The 19,540-nt window shown below is 38.9% G+C and overlaps 1 protein-coding gene across 1 annotated transcript in view; it reads right to left on the minus strand.

Annotated features, from left to right (window-relative positions):
• Positions 1–3,760: 3,760 nt before the first annotated feature.
• Positions 3,761–19,540, minus strand: part of MYO5B (myosin VB) — a 261,230-nt gene continuing 245,450 nt past the window's right edge. Inside the window, exons 36-39 of the mRNA XM_011969014.1 lie at positions 17,997–18,282; positions 17,206–17,380; positions 15,837–15,917; positions 3,761–7,550 (exon numbers count right to left, since the gene is read on the minus strand). Coding sequence (XP_011824404.1) covers positions 7,398–7,550; positions 15,837–15,917; positions 17,206–17,380; positions 17,997–18,282 — 695 coding nt within the window. The 3' untranslated portion in view covers positions 3,761–7,397. The remainder of the gene's footprint in view (positions 7,551–15,836; positions 15,918–17,205; positions 17,381–17,996; positions 18,283–19,540) is intronic.

Consider the following 19,540-nt stretch of genomic DNA (forward strand, 5'->3'; position numbering starts at 1 on the left):
TGACCCCATCTCAAAAAAAAAAAAAAGGCAGAAGGAAGGAAGGAAGAGAGGAAGGGAGGGAGGGAGGGAAGGAGGGAGGGAGTTAGTTTATTAAGGAGAATTGACTCACAGGATCACAAGGTGAAGTCCCACAATAGGCCATCTGCAGGCTCACCCGGAGTGGCTCAGTCCGGGTCCAAAAACCTCAAAAGTAGGGAAGCCAACAGTGCAGTCTTCGGTCTGTGGCCAAAGGGCGCCTGAGAGCACTTGGCAAGCCATTGGTGTAAGTCCAAGGGTCCAAAGGCTGAAGAACCTGGAGTCTGATGTCCAATGGCAGGAGGAATGGAAGGAGGCATCCAGCACGGGAGAAAGATGAAAGCTGGAAGACTCAGCAAGCCAGCTTATCCCATCTTCTTCCGCCTACTTTGTTCTAGCTGCACTGGCAGCCAATTGCATGGTGCCCACCCACACTGAGGGTGGGTCTTCCTCTCCCAGACCACCGACTCAAATGTTAATTTCCTCTGGCAACAACCTCACAGACCCACTCAGGAACAATACTTTACCAGCTATCTAGGCATCCTTCAATCAAGTTGACACCTAATATTGACTGTCACAGTATCATCTTATCCTGAAGGAGGGCCCATTAGAGCCAGGCTCAAGCTGCACCTGGGAAAGTGGCTACATTCCCTCATATTACCTGGGACAGGGCATATTTGGTGTTATATGGTTTACACAGTGATCTTGTTTTTGTGCCTGGGCAAAATTACAGTCTTGTTTCATATCACTTTAGTGTAGTCACAGAGGGACTCCGTCTGATATTGGTGTTTTGTAAGGTTGTTCATAGCAAAACAACAACACGGCCCAGCAGAGAGGACCAGGCCAGCTTCCAGCATGACCCAGGCCTAGCTCTGAATTTCAGATCAGTTCCTGGAAGTCAGGCTGCTTTTCTCTTTCTGAACTAAGTGTGTCTTGTATGAAATTTGCTTCTTTTCAACTGTGGTTTTCCTGTTGAGGCTTTGAAGCTAGGCCTAAACCTCTTTGAGTATGAGCTGAAGGCTTTCCTCACATAAGGGTATTCTTTGGTCAGCCACTCAAAAAAGTGAATCCATCTTTAGGTTGGAAGGTGGATTCAAAGGTCAACTTTTCACTGCACAGTATACAGCAGGTCCCTACATAACATTGTTTCATTCATTGTCATTTTGACATAATGTCGGTGAGAAAAAAAGAATTGCTTCCTGGCCAGGGCCACTGGGTGTGGGAAGTCTGCAGGTTCTCCCTGTTACAGTGGGTAGCTAGTCAGGCATGAGCAGGGCAGGAGAGAGCTCCCCATTCCACACACACACCCAGAGCATCGGGTGACCATCCAGTGATGGTCAAGGCAGTTGTTAACTATCTTTCTAAAGTAGTCATTGGTCACAGCCAGCATCAGAGAAAGGCAGTCTCCCGATAGAAAACATGTGAAACTGGTGATCAGCCACTTCCTGACAAGATCCCAGGAGTTGAGAGAAGTAACACAAGACCGCAGAAGTAGGCCAACATGTAAAACCCCAAGTCAAGAGGTTAAGCTGCGCTCTTGACTCTTTCAAGTCACCCACTTGGCCCTCTTCCAAGTGTACTTTCCTGCCTTTCCACTCCTGTCCTAAAACTTGCCTTGGTCTCTCCTTCTGCTCTACGCCCCTCAAATTCTTTCTTCTGAGGTGGCAAGAATTGAGGCTGCTGCCTCATTCATAGAGACATGGATACGTTGCACTGGTGAGATCCCCATGACTGTTTTCTTTGGATTCTCCAGTGTCCTCCCATGTCCCAAAGCTGTGTACGTGAGGTGAATGGGTATGTCTAAGTGATCCCAGTCTGAGTGTGGGTTTATAAGCACACCCAGTGACAGAATGGGGTCCCGTCCAGGCACCCTGAGCTGCCAGGAGAGGTGGGCCCTCAGTGACTCTGAAATGGAATAAGTGGGCAACTTTCTCATTTGTTTTTATTAATCTTTCTTAAATGTATGTATAGCTTTCATTTCAGTGTTTAATACTAGAAGTGTTTTGGTCTTTATTTAGAAGTTTGTTGATGTTTTGGCTGGACATGGTGACTCATATCTGTAATCCCAGCACTTTGGGAGGCCGAGGCAGGCGGATCACTGGAGGCTAGGAGTTTGAGACCAGCATAGACAGCATAGTGAAACCCCATCTCTATAAAAATACAAAAAAATTAGCCAGGCATGGTGGCAGACGCCTGTAATCCCAGCTACTCGGGAGGCTGAGGAGGGAGAATCACTTGAACCCAGGAGGCAGAGGTTGCAGTGAGCTGAGATCTTGCCATTGCCCTCGAGCCTGAGCAACAGAGCAAGACTCTGTCTCAAAAAAAAAAAAAATTTGGTGTTGTTTGTATGATCATAAATATGCTGTAGGAACTGTTTATATCAACTAGCTTATGTTAAAATTGGTGTCATTATGTTATTTTGTTTATACTCGTGGTTTCCTAGAACCTATCAGTGACGTTGATGACTAATTATACTGTGACCATTTTTCTGGATCATGAAATATTTCCATAGTGGTCTCTAATGATGGGTGCTTAAGGGCACCATCCCTGGAGATGTCTTCTTGTATATTTTTAGGTGGGTCAGGTTAACAATGGGTGTGGAAGGGCACCATCTCTGGAGATGTCTTATTCCATAAATTTGGGTGTAAATTTTTTTAAAGATTTCCAGGTGATTCTGATGTGTGCTAGTTAAGAAAAAACATATCAGTATTTCCACATAGATGCTCAGTTTCTGGGCTATTCTGTTCCACTGCTCAATTTTTCCATGTCCAGGGCCGGGCACGGTGGCTCATGCCTATAATCCCAGTACTTTGGGAGGCCGAGGCGGGCGGATCACCTGAGGTCAGGAGTTTGAGACCAGCCTGACCAACATGGAGAAACCCCGTCTCTACTAAAAATACAAAATTAGCCGGGCGTGGTGCCACATGCCTGTAATCCCAGCTGCTAGGGAGGCTGAGGCAGGAGAATCGCTTGAACCTGGGAGACGGAGGCTGCGGTGAGCCGAGATCATGCCATTGCACTCCAGCCTGGGCAACAAGAGTGAAACTCCATCTCAAAAAAAAAAAAAATTTCCATGTCTGTCATTCTCACACATCTTAATTACTGAAATTTTGTAAGTCTTGATGCCTGCTAAGGAAAGCTTCCCACTTTCTCAAGGAGGGTCTTCCTTATCCATGGGCCTTCGCTCTTCCGTATAAATCTTATAATGAACTGTCAATTTTCACATAGGAATAGTTGAAATTTTGATTTTTAATCTATAGATCAACTTGGGGACAACTGACAAACTTTTAGTGGTATGGAGTCTTTGAATCCATGTACCTAATTATTTCTCCATTTTCATGTTGTCATCGTTTTTCACTTATATTTTACAAATTCCTCCATACAGATCTTGTGACTATTTTCCCACTGATTTTTCATGCCATCTCTACTGTATGCTATGTTATACATAGGATTGGGTCTATCCCTGCACTCCCTATTCTGTTTCACTGATCTACTTGTCTTTGCCTACACCAAAACTGCCTTTAATTCCATAGCTTTAAAGTAATTGCTCAATAAGCCTTGTTATCTGAGAGTCTCTCCCTGCCGCCAGCTTTTGGACTGTAAGATGCTGACCTCTGGTTTAAATGATCATGACACATATTAGAATGTAGGCCCCATAATGAAGCTCCTCAAGAGAGCATTACAAAGAAACTTTGTCAACCTGTAGCTGCAGAGTTTTAAATTTCATTTAGATTTGGCACACCACTTTATTCAAAAGTATTTATTTCCACAAATTTTTATCCACAGCTAAATATTACAGTGACTATTACAAGCATTTTTCTATAAACAAACGTGTAGTTTACAGATTTGTGCAAAGTGGAAAAATATTTTCATCAGTAGTCTTTCTTCCATGGTGTTAGATTCACCCCTGAATATGATCTGAACTCTTTCGGAGAGGCACTCCTTCATCTAAACGTCAGTTGGTGGCAAAATGTTATATTCAAATCTGGATTATTCTGATACGGTGTCACTTTAGAAAGTAGCTAAGTTTCATTTCTGATTGATCCCCTTTGTTAGAATTAGAAACTTTCTTTCTTTGAAAAACAATCTTTTCTATCTAATGACCTGGGTTTGTCATTGGCATTAACCTCTGTCTACACCCTCTAATTCTCTAATTATGGCACCAGTGGGTATAAAAAGTGAATTATGGTTATTTGGCTCATGCAGCAAATTGGAGAAACTGACCACAAATATTCTGTGAAGAACTACAAGGTCTTGCCCCATGCTGTCCCATTTTAGTGACCGTTTAGTTATGTAGGCATTATACAAATGCCTCAATTTAGGACACCCTTGCTGTCTTAGTAGGTCAAGTGTATGAAAATTTACTTTATGCAGAATAAATGAATTCTAATTTATTGGTTACTAGAATCTTAATGTATGAAAGCTCTAAGTAAATATTTGATGAATTGATGGTAGCAGCGTTGATTTTTAAATGTTCCAAGCTCCTAGTTTTGTTTTGTTTTTGTTTTTACAAAAGCCTTAAAATTTAGTACTAGGGAAATCAAAGAAAGTAACTCCCATTGACATGCTTCATGGAAAAGGGAAAAACATCTACCTTTGGGTCTAATCTGCCTCCCAGGTGAGCCTACAGGTACTGGAACTCTAACTGCAACTATCAGGGCATAGGGAAAATTCATGATGTAATATGTTGTCGGCTTCAACAACTCGTGTACATACACATTTACTATAAGTAAACAGGTCCCATATAATACTTAAAACACAAGTTTTTGATCTATAAATACTTGATTCTTAATATTTAAAATGCTTCTAATGTTTTAAAAGACAAAACTCCCCATGATATCACATTGAACATTAAAATTATTCCCACAGCAACACTTATTTCAGAGAAACAATTGATAAGTCAGTTATCTTAGTAACCGCTAAAGGCACCTGGTGAGAAAAGCGTCAACTAAATTTTAAATATTAAAAAATTAAAGAGACATCTAATGCAGAGTTCAAACCTATATGTTGAATTGTTAGTCATTACTGATTTCATGACACTGATAAATGTTTGAATTGATTTTTAAAAATGCAGCGAAAATGCTAACAAAAGATTATATAGTTCCCCTAAAGATGCTTCTTCTAGTCTCCAAGTATTAAATAAGATAGATCTAAATATTAACTACATATAAAGTATATATTTGTTAGTCATCTATAAATTTTAAGTACAATTCCAGTGATACACCTTTGTCTTTTGGAAGAGAAGAACTAAATCTGCCATTTCTTAGGCTAAATGGACTATTCATAAGGTCCTTCCCTCCCCATTTATTCTAATTGCCAAGCTTTTATTCAGTAAGCTCTTGGCACCTAGTGATTAACCAGAGACAGCAGACAGTAGTGACCAAGAGAGATGGAGAGAATGATGGTATAAGACAGTATATAAGGACAGTAAACCACTGTATCTGTGGAACCACTGCATGTCAAAACTCCTTAACACTCTAACAAGGCATTTTTGGTCTTTTAAGATTAAGGATAGTCCTTACATAAGAGACTCAGTTTCAAACTAAAGTGCATTAAAAAGCAAATTATACTTCACAAACAACTTTAAAGAGGTAGCCACAAACCCAGTTATTTTAGATTGGCCTTCTAAATGAAGTCAGCACATGGATCCATGGGTGAGTGTCATGGAAGTCAGCGATTATGTAACTGTAACGAAAGAAAAAGGCACAGCTCTGCAGACACCCAAGAGAAGCTGGCATGTTTAATGTGGATGTAGAGGGGATAATGCCCATGACAACTGATTGGAACACAACTGTCAGCAGCCTTAACCTAGGCTAAGACTGGGCTAAGCCCCAGGAGATGTAGAGAAGGACTGAGGAAGCTGTGCTCTAAGGGCACAGTGCAGAAGGTAGCTTGGAGTGTGCTGTGTTTCCAAGAGCCTTTTAAGTTGGGTGGTTGAGTAAAAGAGGGTGGAGGCAGGCTGTTCTACTGCCATTTCATGTATAAACCCTATTTTCTCAATGTAATACAAAGACTCTTCTTCTATGACTTGCAAATACCATTTTTTCTTATGGGAACAGCATACTGCTGTCAAGAAATAGGGAAAAGACAGTAAAAAAAAAAAAGTGTGGAAAGAATATGGGTTTCCAGTTGAATGTTTGCTTTTGAAGAATCCAAAAACAAGTTAAAAAAAATTCTAAGAGCAGCAAAAATCTAAGCCTATTACTGAATTACTTTTTAAAAATCCTTATTTTGTAGGAGAGATATTTACAATTTTTTTGTGTGCTAAATTTGAAAAACGTTGAAAATAACCTGAAAAGGGAAAGTTGACCTAAACCATTTTATTCTCTTAAAAAAAAAAACCCAAACTTTAGTATAATATCCCTGAACTGATTATTTTTGAAGGTTTTTCAGATGATCTGATGTGCAAGTTTTAGTTTGTTTTACTATTTGGTTTCTGGAATAGTAGAGCATTATGTGATGCTCTTACTGGAGGCTTAATGGTATTAAGAGATTAAAAGTTTTCATATTGACTTGTTTGGTTTTTATATCTATAAATAAAACAAGTTGTTATCCTTTTCTGATATTTAGCTTATATACATTTTTGTGAAAGTTTTGTGGGACTTGGAAAGTGTATGGACTAGCATCAGAAACAAAATATTTTTCCATCTTTCTCACTTGGAGTTTGGGATAGCAGCATTTCAATAATCTCTTCCATTAAACCAAGATTACACAAAAGTGTTTGAGCACACTGAGGATTGGCACTTCTAATTTTGCTTCAGAAACCAGTACTCAAAATGTCTGGTCTGGAGGTCATTTACACCACTGTCTTTGTATAATCAGCAATTAAAAAATATTTTGGGAACATTTCTCAGAAGTCTCATCCCCATATTTTTGTTCTTAAAACATCTCACCACAAACTCAACCATGCCTATAGTTTGCAAACTTTGGGAAATGTCAGTATATGCCATTATGATGGTTATTAGTACCATTATTTGTTAAAAGCCCTTTGAAGGCAATTTATGTGACTTATATATATTTGATATTTTAATTTGGACATTCTCCAGTTATATGCAAAGATCAAAACTAGGCAGCTTCCTTTTATAGAATTGGCACCTTTTATTTGTCTATGGGGACCGCTTGGTGTCTATAAATTATGCATATGTGTTGGACTGAAATCAAACTTAAAATCTTCCATATTTCAAGTGTTTTTATTCTGAGCAGTAGGTACAAAAAAATAATGACATAGTTGTGTCTAATTCTGTATAGTTCAGCACCCCTCCACAGGCTGTCAATCTCTGATTTGATCTACTTTTACCAGATTTAACAGATCCTTGAATTTACTGTATATACTTCCTTTTTGCTCACATTGGGAATCAAACTAATGCTGGAAACATACATCTTCAGACTTCATTGAGGAATTCCAGATTGAGACACGCTGGGATGTGGATTGAGTCCATGGTTAGAGAAGATGGATTAAATGGAAACACAACAGGAAACATGTGCTTGGCATCTAACAGCAGTTGCTGAGGGTCATTCCGCTCTTGTAGCTGTGCCTATGGGGAAGAATAAGACCATGGAAAGTTTGAGTACCCCTAAAAATAGCCAGTTTAAGTAAATTCATGAAAGTGAGTTGGCATGTATCATGGACAGATTTCTAAGACAATTAGGTAAAACTTCAGGACCAGGAGAATGTGATCTCCTTACCCTTGAGGTATTTAGTGGGGCAAGAAGCCCTGACTTAGGCTTCTTGGAGATCAGAGGGCTACAAGCACTCCCCAATTCTAGCATTCTTTAAAAAATGTTCTATCTAAGGGAGAATATAAAATACAGTTCAGGTGCAAACCATATGGAGAGGCACTGTAGTGGAGTGGCCAAGGGCATGGATTTTTTAGGTAGACAGCTTGAGCTCTAATCCTGGCACCACCCTGGGCAAATTCCTGAATTTTTCTATGCCCCAGTTTCTTTACCTGTAGAATGGAATGGGAGAAGAGTACATCACATAAAACAGCAGAGTAGGAAGCTCTAGGGATTGGTCCCTCCACTGAAGCTACCCTGAACTAGAAACAGTGATTATCAACTATCTTGTAACTCTGGAACTTGAGTGGACATTTATAACAATTGGGAGAGTGATTGATAAAGGGAGAGGCTGCTGATCTTTGCTAAGAGAACTGTGTGTGTGACCCAGCTACTATCTCCCTCTCTTCAGCTCCCCTGAAGCTATGGGGATAGCAGCCCATATTCCTGGAGTAGCTAGCTGGCCAGGGTAGGCAGTGGGACATTGTCCTCCAAAAATTTGGGGTTGTGCACTTTGGTTGATCTGGTGGGTCCCAGTAGATGCCTGTCTTGGTTAGACATTTCTTGGGATGCAATGGCTTCCACTAGTGGCATCAACTAGAAAATTTAAAGGCACAGAGCCCCTCCCTGCTTCCTATTTGAAGCCAGAAATTTTAGGAAAAGTACAAAAACTGAAATGAAAAATTGACTAGAGGAGTTTAACAGTAGACTTCAGCAGGCAGAAGAAAAGATCAGTGAACTTGAAGATAAAGCAATTGAAATGATCCAGTCTGAGAAGAAAATAAAAATAATGTAAAAATGAACAGAGCCTAACAGACCTACGGGACACTATGAAATGTACCAACATACACATTACAGTAGTACCAGAAGGAAAAGAGCAAGAAGGGGGCAACAAAATATTTGAAGAAATAATGCCTGAAACTTCCCAAATCTGATGAAAGACATGTATGTAATCATCCAAAAAGCTCAATGAACTCCAAGTAGGATAAAGGCAAAGAGATTCACAGTGAAACACATTATACTAAATTGTCAAACCCTAAAACAGAGAGGGAGTCTTGAAGGCAGTGAGAAAGAAGTGACTTGTCACATACAGTCATCCCTCAGGATCCATGGGGGATTGGTTCCAGGAATTCCCACAGATACCCAAATCCATGTATATGCAAGTACTGCAGTCGGCCCTGTAGAACCCAGAGATACAAAAAGTTATCCCCCCATAGCTACAGGTTCTGCATCCTGTGAATACTGAATTTTGAATCTGTGGTTGGCTGAACTTGCAGATATGAAACCTGTGGATATGGAGGGCTGACTGTATAAGGTATCCTCAAATAAGATTAACAGCTGTTTTTTCATCAGAAACCATGGAGGCTAGGAGGCAATGGGATGACACAGTTCAAATCCAGAAAGGAAAAAATCTTGTCTGCTAAGAATTCTAAATCTGGCAAAACTACCCTTCAAGAATGAAGGAGAAATTAAGTCATTTCCAGAGACAAAGAAGGACATTATATTTTAATAAAAGGTTCAACTCATCAAGAAGATATAATAAACATCTGCACCTAGCAACAGAACCTCAAAATATTTGAAGTGAGAACTGACAGACTTTAAGGGAGAATAGTTCTACAGTAATGGTTGGACATTCCAATACCCCATTTTTAATCATGGATAGAACCAGATAGATCAATAAGAAAACAGAGGCCATGAACAACACTATAAACCAATTAGTCCTAACAAACACATATGGAACACTCCACTTAGCAGCATACACATTCTTCTCAGTGCATATGGAACAGTCTCCAATGGACCCTGTGTTACACAAAACAAGTCTGAATAAATTTAAAAAGATTAAAGCCATATGAAATATTTTTTGATTATGATGGAATGAAACTATAAATCAATAAATGAAGGAAAACTGCAAAATCCACAAATATGTGGAAACTAATAAGTTCTTAAATAGCCAATGGGCTAAAGAAATCACAGGGGGAATTAGACAATAAAAATATAATAAACCAAAACTTATGGGATGGGGTAAATGTAGTGCTAAAAAAGTTTGTAGCTGTAAATGTCTACATTAAAAAAAAACAAAAAACAAAAAACAAAAACAACTCAAATCAATAACCTAACTGTATACCTTAAGGAATCAGAAAAAGAGCATACTAAACCTAAACCTAGAAGAAATGAAATAACACAAATTACATGGAAAAATAGAGAATAGAACAACACCCAAAACAAATGAAATCAAAGTTGGTTCAAAAAATTGACAAACCTCCCCCCCCTTTTTTTTTTTTTAGACGGAGTCTTGCTCTGTCACCCAGGCTGGAGTGCAGTAGTGTGATCTCTGCTCACTGCAACCTCCACCTCCCAGGTTCAAGTGATTCTCCTGCCTCAGCCCCCTGAGTAGTTGGGATTACAGGTGTGTGTGAAGACTAAAACGAGAAATTAGCAAATCAGAAATGAAAGTGAGGACATTACTGCCAATTTTACAGAAATAAAAAGGATTATAAGAGAATACTATGAAAAATTTAACACCAACAAACTGGATAATCTAGATGAAATGGACAAAATCCCAGGAACACACAAACTACCAAAACTGATTTAAGAAGAAATATAAAATCTGAATAGACCTGTAACAAGTAAGGACATTGAATTAGTAATTAAATATTTCCCAACAAAGGAAAGCCCAAGACGGACTTCACTGGTGAAGACTATCAAACATTTTAAGAAGAATTAACACCAGTTCTCAAACTCTTCCTAAAAATCAAAGAGGAAGGCACACTTTAACTCATTCTGTGAGGCCAATATAACCCTAATATCAAAGCCAGATAAAGACACTGTAAGAAAACAAAACTATATTCATCCCTTGTCAATATAGATGTAAAAGCCCTCAACAAAATGCTAGCAAACTGAATTCAGTAAAAGGTTGAAAGGATTATACACCATGACCAAGTAGGATTTATCTTCAGAAAGCAAGGTTAGTTCAACATAAAAATCAATGTAATATACCACATTAACAGAATGAAGAGGAAAAAACCCACATCATCTCAATTGATGCAGAAAAAGCATTTGCCAAAATCCAACTTTTTTTATGATAAAAAGATAAATCCCTCCATGATAAAGACCATAGGTAAAAACCCACATTCAACATCACAAATATCATACTCAAAATGTTTTTCCTCTAAGATCAAGAATAAGATAAGGATGCCTATTCTTACTGCTTCTATTCAGCATAGTTCTGGCCAGAGCAATTATGCAAGAAAAGAGATAAGAGGCAGTCAATTTGGACAGGAAGAAGTAAAATGATCCTTTTGCAGGCAACATATCTTACATGTAGAAAAACCTAAAGAATCCACACACAAATATTGCTAGAGCTAATGAATTCAGGAAAGTACATAATAAAAAACCAACACATAAAAATCAGTTGTATTTCTATTCACTAGTAATGAATCATCAGAAAGAAAAACAATTCCATTTACAATAACATCAAAAAGAATAAAATACTTAGGTATAAATCTAGCCAAGAAGGTGCAAGACTTCTGAAAGAGCCAAGACCTCAACAAATGGAAAGACACCTATATTCATGTACTAGAAGACTTAAGATGACAATACTACATACAGCAATCTATAGATTCAATGCTATCTCTATCAAAATCCCAATGATGTTTTTCGCAGAAATCTAAAAAATCCTAAAATTCATATCAAACTTCAAGGGATCTTGACTAGCCAAAGCAATCCTGAAAAATAACAAAATTGGCCGGGTGCAATGGCTCATGCCTGCAATCCCAGCAATTCAGGAGGCTGAGGTGGGCAGATCACCTGACGTTTGGAGTGCGAGACCAGTCTGGCAAACATGGTGAAGCCCCATCTCTACTAAAAATGCAGAAATTAGCCAGGCATGGTGGTACATGCCTGTAATCCCAGCTACTTGGGAGGCTGAGGCAGGAGAATTGCTTGAACCTGGGAGGTGGAGGTTGCAGTGAGCCGAGATTGCACTACTGCACTCCATGGGTGATGGAGTGAGACTGTCTCAAAAAAAAAAAAAAAAAAAAGGAGGACTCACACTTCCCATTTGAAAACTTTTTACAAAGCTATGGGAATCAAAACAGTGTGGTACTGGTATACGGACAGACATATAGACCAATAGACTATAAGGGCCCAGAAAAAAAAACCCTCATATTTTTGGTTAATTGATTTTTGACAAGGGTGCCAAGTCCATTCAATGGGGGAAAGGGCAGTGTCTTTGATAAATGGTGCTGAGACAACTGGATATCCACATACAGAAGAATGAAGTGGGACATTCACCTTACACCATATACAAACATTAACTCAGAATGGATCAAAAACTTAAAGGGAGCTAAATCTGTAAAACTCTTATCATATCTGATAAGGATTTAATATCAAGATTGTACAAATAACTCCTATAACTCAATACTAAAAATGCAACAATCTAATTTAAAAATGAATTAAAGACTGGAATAGATATTTCTCCAGAGAAGATACGCACATGGCCAATAGGTGCATGAAAAGATGCTAGTCATCAGAGAGATACAAATCCAAACCACAATGAGATACCACCTCACACCCATTAAGATGGCTATAATTTTAAAAAGCTGGAAAATCACAAGTATTGGTGAGGATGTGGGGAAACTGGAACTCTCATGCATTGCTGGTGGGAATGTAAAATGGTATAGCTGCTGTGGAAAAGTTTGAGGTTCCTCATAAAGTTTAAAATATAGAGTTACCGTATGACCCAGTAATTCTGCCTCTAAATATATGCTCCAAAGAACTGAAAAATGGATCTCAGCTACTTGTGCAGCAATGTTCATAGCGGCATGATTCCCCATAGCCAAAACGTGGAAACAGTGCAGTTTCCATCAGCCAATGAATAGACAGAATGTGATATATGAAGGGAATATTAGTCACTAAAAAAAGTAATGAAGTTCTTACGCATGCTACAACATGGATGACCTTTGAGAACCTAAGTGAAATAAGCCAGACCCAGAAGAATATCGTATGACTCAACTTATATGTGATATCTAGAATTTACATATAAGTTAATATAGAAGCCTACCCAGCGTTGAAGGGAAGGGAGAATATTATTTGTGCAAATGGGTAGTGTTTCTGTTTAAGATGATGAAAGAATTTTGGAAATAGTGGTGATAGTTATATAATATTGTGAATATACTTAATGCCACTGAACTGTACACTTAAAAATGGTTAAATGGAACACACATACCCCAAAACCATGGGATGGGGAAGAGTTCCCTTCTCGTAAGGTTGTGAGGATTGAAAGAGTTAACAGGTATAAAGAACAGAGTACCATCACTGGCACATAGTAAGTGCTGTATTTGCTGTTATCGGTTTTATAATATGCTCCTTTGTTCCTCCTGCCCGTGCATTAACCATTAATCTCTGAACCATGAACTGCTGGTAGAAGCTGTACTTTTACAAAAGTCAATAGGGTTAACTGTGGGAGTACTGCCAAAAAGGAAAATCAATTATATACTGATTTTGTGAAAACACAATTTTTCTCAAACCTCGAAACAGGCCATGGTCAGTAAATACATAGCAGCATTTGAAAAGTGCTGGGAAACAGGTTTACAGAATGAAGTCAGTTTGAGCATGGCATTGTAAGATGGTTCTATAGTGGCAGGGGAACCTAGAATTGCCCATGTTTTCATCCATTACCTGAATTATGAATAGAAAGCATGACTTAAATTTCCAGTACCTGTGTGTTTGGCATCTTGAAAGATGGGCCTAAATTTTAAAGTAATTTTAATCATTTGAAAAAGAGGTTTGAAATAATGGGAGAGAAGTTTAAAGGAGAGAAAGGCATTTAGGGAGGAATAAACAATAAGCCTCACTAATTCAAGATACTCAATGATGGTTCTGATATGGCCTGGCAGAATGATTCTCTGGGATTGTTGAAGGCTCACACACATCCCACTCTGAGTTTTGCTGCATTTATTATCACGAACCTATCGCATGGCATATGTATGTAAAATTTGAAATAGCAAGAGGCTCTGGGAAAAAAGTCATCTTTGTAGCACTTAAGGACCCTTGTATTTCTCCACATTAGTTAGATGTGACAGTAGACTTCACTACCTAAAAGGTTTGAAGAAATTTTAGAGAGTATAAAAATGGGAAAAGAAAGTGAAATATTACCTCTATTATCACAATTCAACAGCAAAAGGCATGTATACATTTAATCAATTAAAATTTACAAGGTGGTCATTTCACAGAAATCCTCCTGTGAATGCTTTGGTGAGTTTAACTTCAAATTTACATTTTTAAAGGTCAGTATAAAGCTATAAAAAGCCCACAGTGCCCAGGCAATGGTTTGTTTTAACAAGTAACTTGTCTTTATCACACAGGTGAGTTCAAATGTAGGAGGGTGGGATTGTTCACCATTTCTTCTGAGCAGTGTATAGGTAGAAACAGAACATAAAACTATAGCTCAGAAAAAAAAAAAAAATCTTTTGATGGAACTGCGAGACACTGAAATTGATTACTGAGTAAGATTCAAAATCTGACTGTATACACTTTCAGAGAATATTTGGGCTTAACCTCCATTATATTTTTCCTTTGTCCTTAATCCATTAAACCTGCAGTATGATTTGGCATGTATTTTTTAACCTGAATTCTCATGAACAGTGGGGTTGCCAATTTATGAGCAGTTATACACCTCTAATGTGTGTCTCAGATATTCAAAACCAAACAAGACTTTCTAAACTTGCACTTTTGTGTAAATTATCAGCCCTCCACAAAAATCCACATAATGGGTCTAGGGTCAGATATCTCAGTGGCTTCTGTCATCAAACTCTTCCCATTCAGCAGCTGACTATGAGCATCCTAACTGGATACTTTCTGTCAGCACCACCCGCAACCCGGTTGTTATATTTATGTTGGTGAGTAGAGACTCACTCTGCCTGCCCCGCTCTGTGGCCTGTGTCTTTAACAATCAACTGTGTTTCTGTCATTGCCCTTAGGAGAATAACCTTTAGTCTGACTAGGCACCCCTTCCCAGACGTGTGGCCTCTGTTCCCTACTTAGATGCTGGGCTAAAGTTCATTTAGATTGTTTTTGCCATGGCTCTTTTCAAACCCCTTTTTAGCCCTTTTCAGGGCCCTCTAAATCTCTGGATCTACATTGAAACACTGTAAGGAGCTCCAAATAAAATTCCAGGAGTATTCCAAAGGGAACAGCTTCTTGTACAAAGCTCCATGTTTCCTCATGTTTCTTCAGTGTCTTTGATAAACCTCCATTTGGTCCCCTTTTTCCTGACTCTCCCTCCTCTGATCACTTCCCCCTGCATCCCTTTTTAATCCTTGTTTCATGTCAACATCACTTCACTGGCCAATAAGGTCATTTCAAAGTTTGAGGGAGTGCTATGTCTCCCCTGAGGTGCTCCCCACAGGTAATCATGGGAGAAGAGTGGCCTGTTTTCTGAATCATTGCGACATGACTATCATTCTAACACTGTCACAGTTACTATCACATGCAAAGGTCAGGCACTCAGCCAAAATCACCTTGGGCTCGGCTTGAGGAAGCTCATCTTTAAGTAAAAAATTTCCATCTTAGGAAAATACAGATTTAAATAACTGTTTTCCCTATTATATTTTCTTTCAAGCATTTTCCTAAAAGCAAATATTGTAAGTCTTAGACAAAGATTTAAGAGCTCAAATTGTTTTCTTTAAAGAATATTTCTTAGTTCAATTTATGGTTAGGACTGATATTCTGCTTACATTGTTAATTCCATTTGGTGCTAATAGTTCAGTAACATGCTAGTGGCAAATGAAATAATGCTTAAACTATGTCTATTAATCTGAGAGGCAGAGATTGTAAAAGTTGAGTTTTCTGTGTGTAAATAATAAGTTACTCATGGGTGATACGGTTCATGTTTACCTAAGTAGAAAACCTAGGAATGTAAGGTCTCCTAACATATATGTAACCAGTATTTTAGTAATAAAGAGAAGCAAAGTTGAAACCCAAATTTTCAATTTCCTTTATAGTCTTAGACTAGGACTTTATAAAATTACTATTTTAAAACTCACCTGGATCGTTCGTATAAAGGCCACTGTTACCCGTTCTTCAAATTCATTCAGGGGAGTATAAAGGTTTAAAATTTTGACAATCTGTTGGGAGTAAAAACAGAATTTAGCACACAGCTAAATGAACATGAGACAACTTTTGAACTTTAAAGAACATGTGACATTGGAACAAGAGTATGATCCTTTTTAGACAAGGCTCACAACACAGATGGAGCTGGACTGACGTTTACACTTGGAACCTGCATCCAGTAAACTAGAGCCCACAGCTTTGCCAGGTGGATCTGAGCCCTCTCACCGAATTCATGTCTCCTGTAAACCCACCTGCCCCTCCCCACTATGCTCGTTGGTATACACAATGAGGAGTTTAGAATGCGGTAGCCTGAAATCCTTAGCCTCTTATCTACTAGTAATTTAAAGGTTTCTTCTGAAGAGTACTGGAGATCTTACCTTAGATGAGAAAGGTCTTGTTTAATACCTAACTACCCCCATCCCCCAACATTATTTACAAATGAGTATTTGAACAGGAGATACTCTTTTGTCTGCCTACCACTGGTTTGGTAGAAGTAGACTGCCCAAATGCAATGCCAGCTGCATTCTAGAAGCAAACTTATGTCATGTGAAATGTATTTAAAGAGGAGAGAAATGTTTGAAGACTTTCTGGAAATGTTTACAGAAGGAAGCAGTTTTTTTTAAGAGTTCGATATATAATATTTTAGTAGTAAGTGGAGGAGGTAAGGAAAGGTGTTTACTTTGCTATATTAAGATGTGTTTTTCTGTACCTAGTTTGGATTTTGTTATTTATCTTTCAGGGACTGCCAATGTATCAGCAACAGAGTCATTGTTACACATTTTTTAGGGAAAAGGAAAGTAATACTTAAATGCCCCTAAGTTCTTAATGACTTCATTTAAAACAATATAAATGAGTGTGAGTGAAAATATGACCATACTGAAATTAGTTTTAAAGAAAACTTTTTTCTTACAATTACAGTTGTAAAGAAAGCAAATACCTGATGCTGCCAATTTCTGAAAATTTGTGGATTTCTATGTAAGAAACATTCCAGAATTCATTACATTTAAAAAAGTTTTTACCTAAACTTGACGTTTTGTGGGTTTGCTACCTTATCTTTTTAAGTAAGTAAGATGGATAGAGAGTTACGAGAAAACAGTATCCATGACATCCTTTTTCACAGACCAAATGGTTTTTGGTTCATCTAGGAATATCGCATTAGCTGTACTTCAAAATTGTATCTTTAGGGGTATATAGAGGGTGGGGGTGCAACACTAACAAATAACCACTAACGAGAACAGACTTGGAATGGATGCTGGGCTTGCTTGGAATATCATGGTTGACAGAGGTGCAGAGTGACTGTACCTGCTGGGTGCTGAGGGAGGTACACAGGGAGCAGATGGCCTCTGCATCCTCCTGGGTTTTCTTCTTCAATTGCAGGAGCTGGGCTGCTTGGATCAGAGGTTCCATGGTCTGAACTGCTCCACTCTGGTGAAGGTTTCTTCCCCGAAGCCACTCCTCAAGCTGACTTATATTGTACCTTAGCCATAGGTAGAAAGCAAGCCATGTTAAGCCGGTCCTCCTGATTCACTGAGAAGGGGACACCTGTTGAGTTTTGCAGGCCAGCTGCAGCTAGTGTCATTATTTATCTCACATGGTTAAAAAGCACAGCAAGTGCCTTGCACTCAGGAACTATTTGTTGAATAAAGAATGAACAAATGAATGAGTGGGTACTTAAAATCAAGCAAAGATGAAACACCTGAAGTGTCTAAGTTAACGGGGAAAAACAGGCATTAAATATACTGAATTGTAAGTATTTATATTTAATATTCACAAATGTATTTATACTTCTATGTGAGCCTTCATGCCTCTTAACTCATTTTCTCTCTGACCTATCTGCTTTGTATTTAGTCTTTAACTTAGAGTGTGTCAATATCTTTAAGCTTTGAACTAATTTGTTTACCAAGTCAACCATCTCAGTGTTTGATGGATTTCACCAACAGATAAAAAGGTGATGGATTTGAGTCACAGACTGATGGAGACAAGGACTGTCAATTAGATTTGGATTTCATGTTTAGAAACAGCAGTCTTGTGTTCTGATTCTAGTCAGTGAGGGCCCACTCTATCTGTGTTGTTGGGGGGTGCTCCTCTCTTACCTGAGTTGCATGCCTGTGCTCCAAGAGCAGACGTCCTTCCGCAGGAGCAGGTTGTTAAGAGTCACTGCGTTGATCATGTAGAAGAGCTGTTTGAATACCTGCAGGATGATCTCAGGGTCCAAGCCCTGGTCACACATGACTGTATGAAAGGCATTCATCTGGCGGATGATAGCTTCCAGGCAGTATGAGTTATCCCCATCTGCCATGCTGGAGGAGCGCTTCCGGTAGCCGGTGGGCTTCACACCAGATAGACCCTGAATGCTCTCATTTTCCAACATGGCAGATACTGAAAGAAAAGCACACTTGGAGAAGCTTGCATTCCCCACTAACAATGCAAAGATTGGACCACTCAAATCATTTAGTGCTCGGGACTTTAGCAATGATACCACCCAGAGATGTGCAATGTTGACATGCTCAGGAACTTACAACATTTGGCAAAGAATTTCTAATGTGTTGATTTCTGTATGGAATAAAACAGCTGTGGACAGCATTTTCACTTAAATTTACTGATGATTAGACAAAGATGATGGGCATGTACCAGCTCGATTCAGTATCACCGGTGCTGAAGTCCACAGTTTGAGAATTAAGCAACCTGGGTGTCATCCTGGCCTAGCCACTGACTATGTAAATATGAGCTTCATTGGTCTGTCATACTTACTAAGCAGCAATTGACTACGTACCAGGGGCTTTACGTTCAGTATCTCAATCTTCCAACAACTCTCTGAGGTACTACCCATTTTTATGAGGAAGTTGAGGCATAAAGAGGTTAAATAACTTGTCTGGGGTCACACTGATAGGGAGTTGCAGGGCCAGGATTTCAACCCAAGTCTGTCTGACTCCAGAACTGGTGCTATTAACCTTCTCATTATTCTGAGTATCTCCAGCTTGATATGTCAGTTCTCCCTCTGTCTGGTGCCTTATAAAAAGATTTCTAGACAGGAAGGAGGGTTTGGAATAAACCTCATTTCAAGTAACGTATTTCTAGATTTGTCCTTCCTGGGATTCACCTATAACCTACTTGTGTTGTAAGAACCTTGGGAAAGCATTTTGAACGGGTCCAGTTTCTTTCCCAGCCTTGGTGGAGCACAGTGAGTAATGTATCTACACATCATTTTTCTTCCGATTGAAAATGTAACTGCTCTCATTTCTCAATTCTGATTTCATGTTCAGTGCCCAAGTACAGTGCTTGGCCCAAAGCAAATGTCTAATAAATACTGATGCATCGTGCCTACTGCTGTGTCCTTTAGCATGAACACTCCTGCTTTCTTCCATGAATCAAGTTCATAATAGGTTGAGAGAGTTATGTTTCTTCACTGTATATGCATTTGTACTTTTTGAGTTTACATTTATTATGTATGAAAATTTGGGAAAAAATACAACATATTACAGAAAAAGAGATAAAGGGAAAGTCATCTATGCTTCTGGCACTGTGTCAAATACTTTCACTGCTCTTTTTAAGCATGATGTGCACACCTCAGTTCTGCCTTCACTGGGAAGGTTCTGGCTATCTGGAGGTCATGGCTAATATATCTGGTTCCCGAAAG

The sequence above is a fragment of the Mandrillus leucophaeus genome, unplaced genomic scaffold, assembly GCF_000951045.1.
Source record: "Mandrillus leucophaeus isolate KB7577 unplaced genomic scaffold, Mleu.le_1.0 Scaffold87, whole genome shotgun sequence".
In the NCBI taxonomy this organism is placed as follows: Eukaryota; Metazoa; Chordata; class Mammalia; order Primates; family Cercopithecidae; genus Mandrillus; species Mandrillus leucophaeus.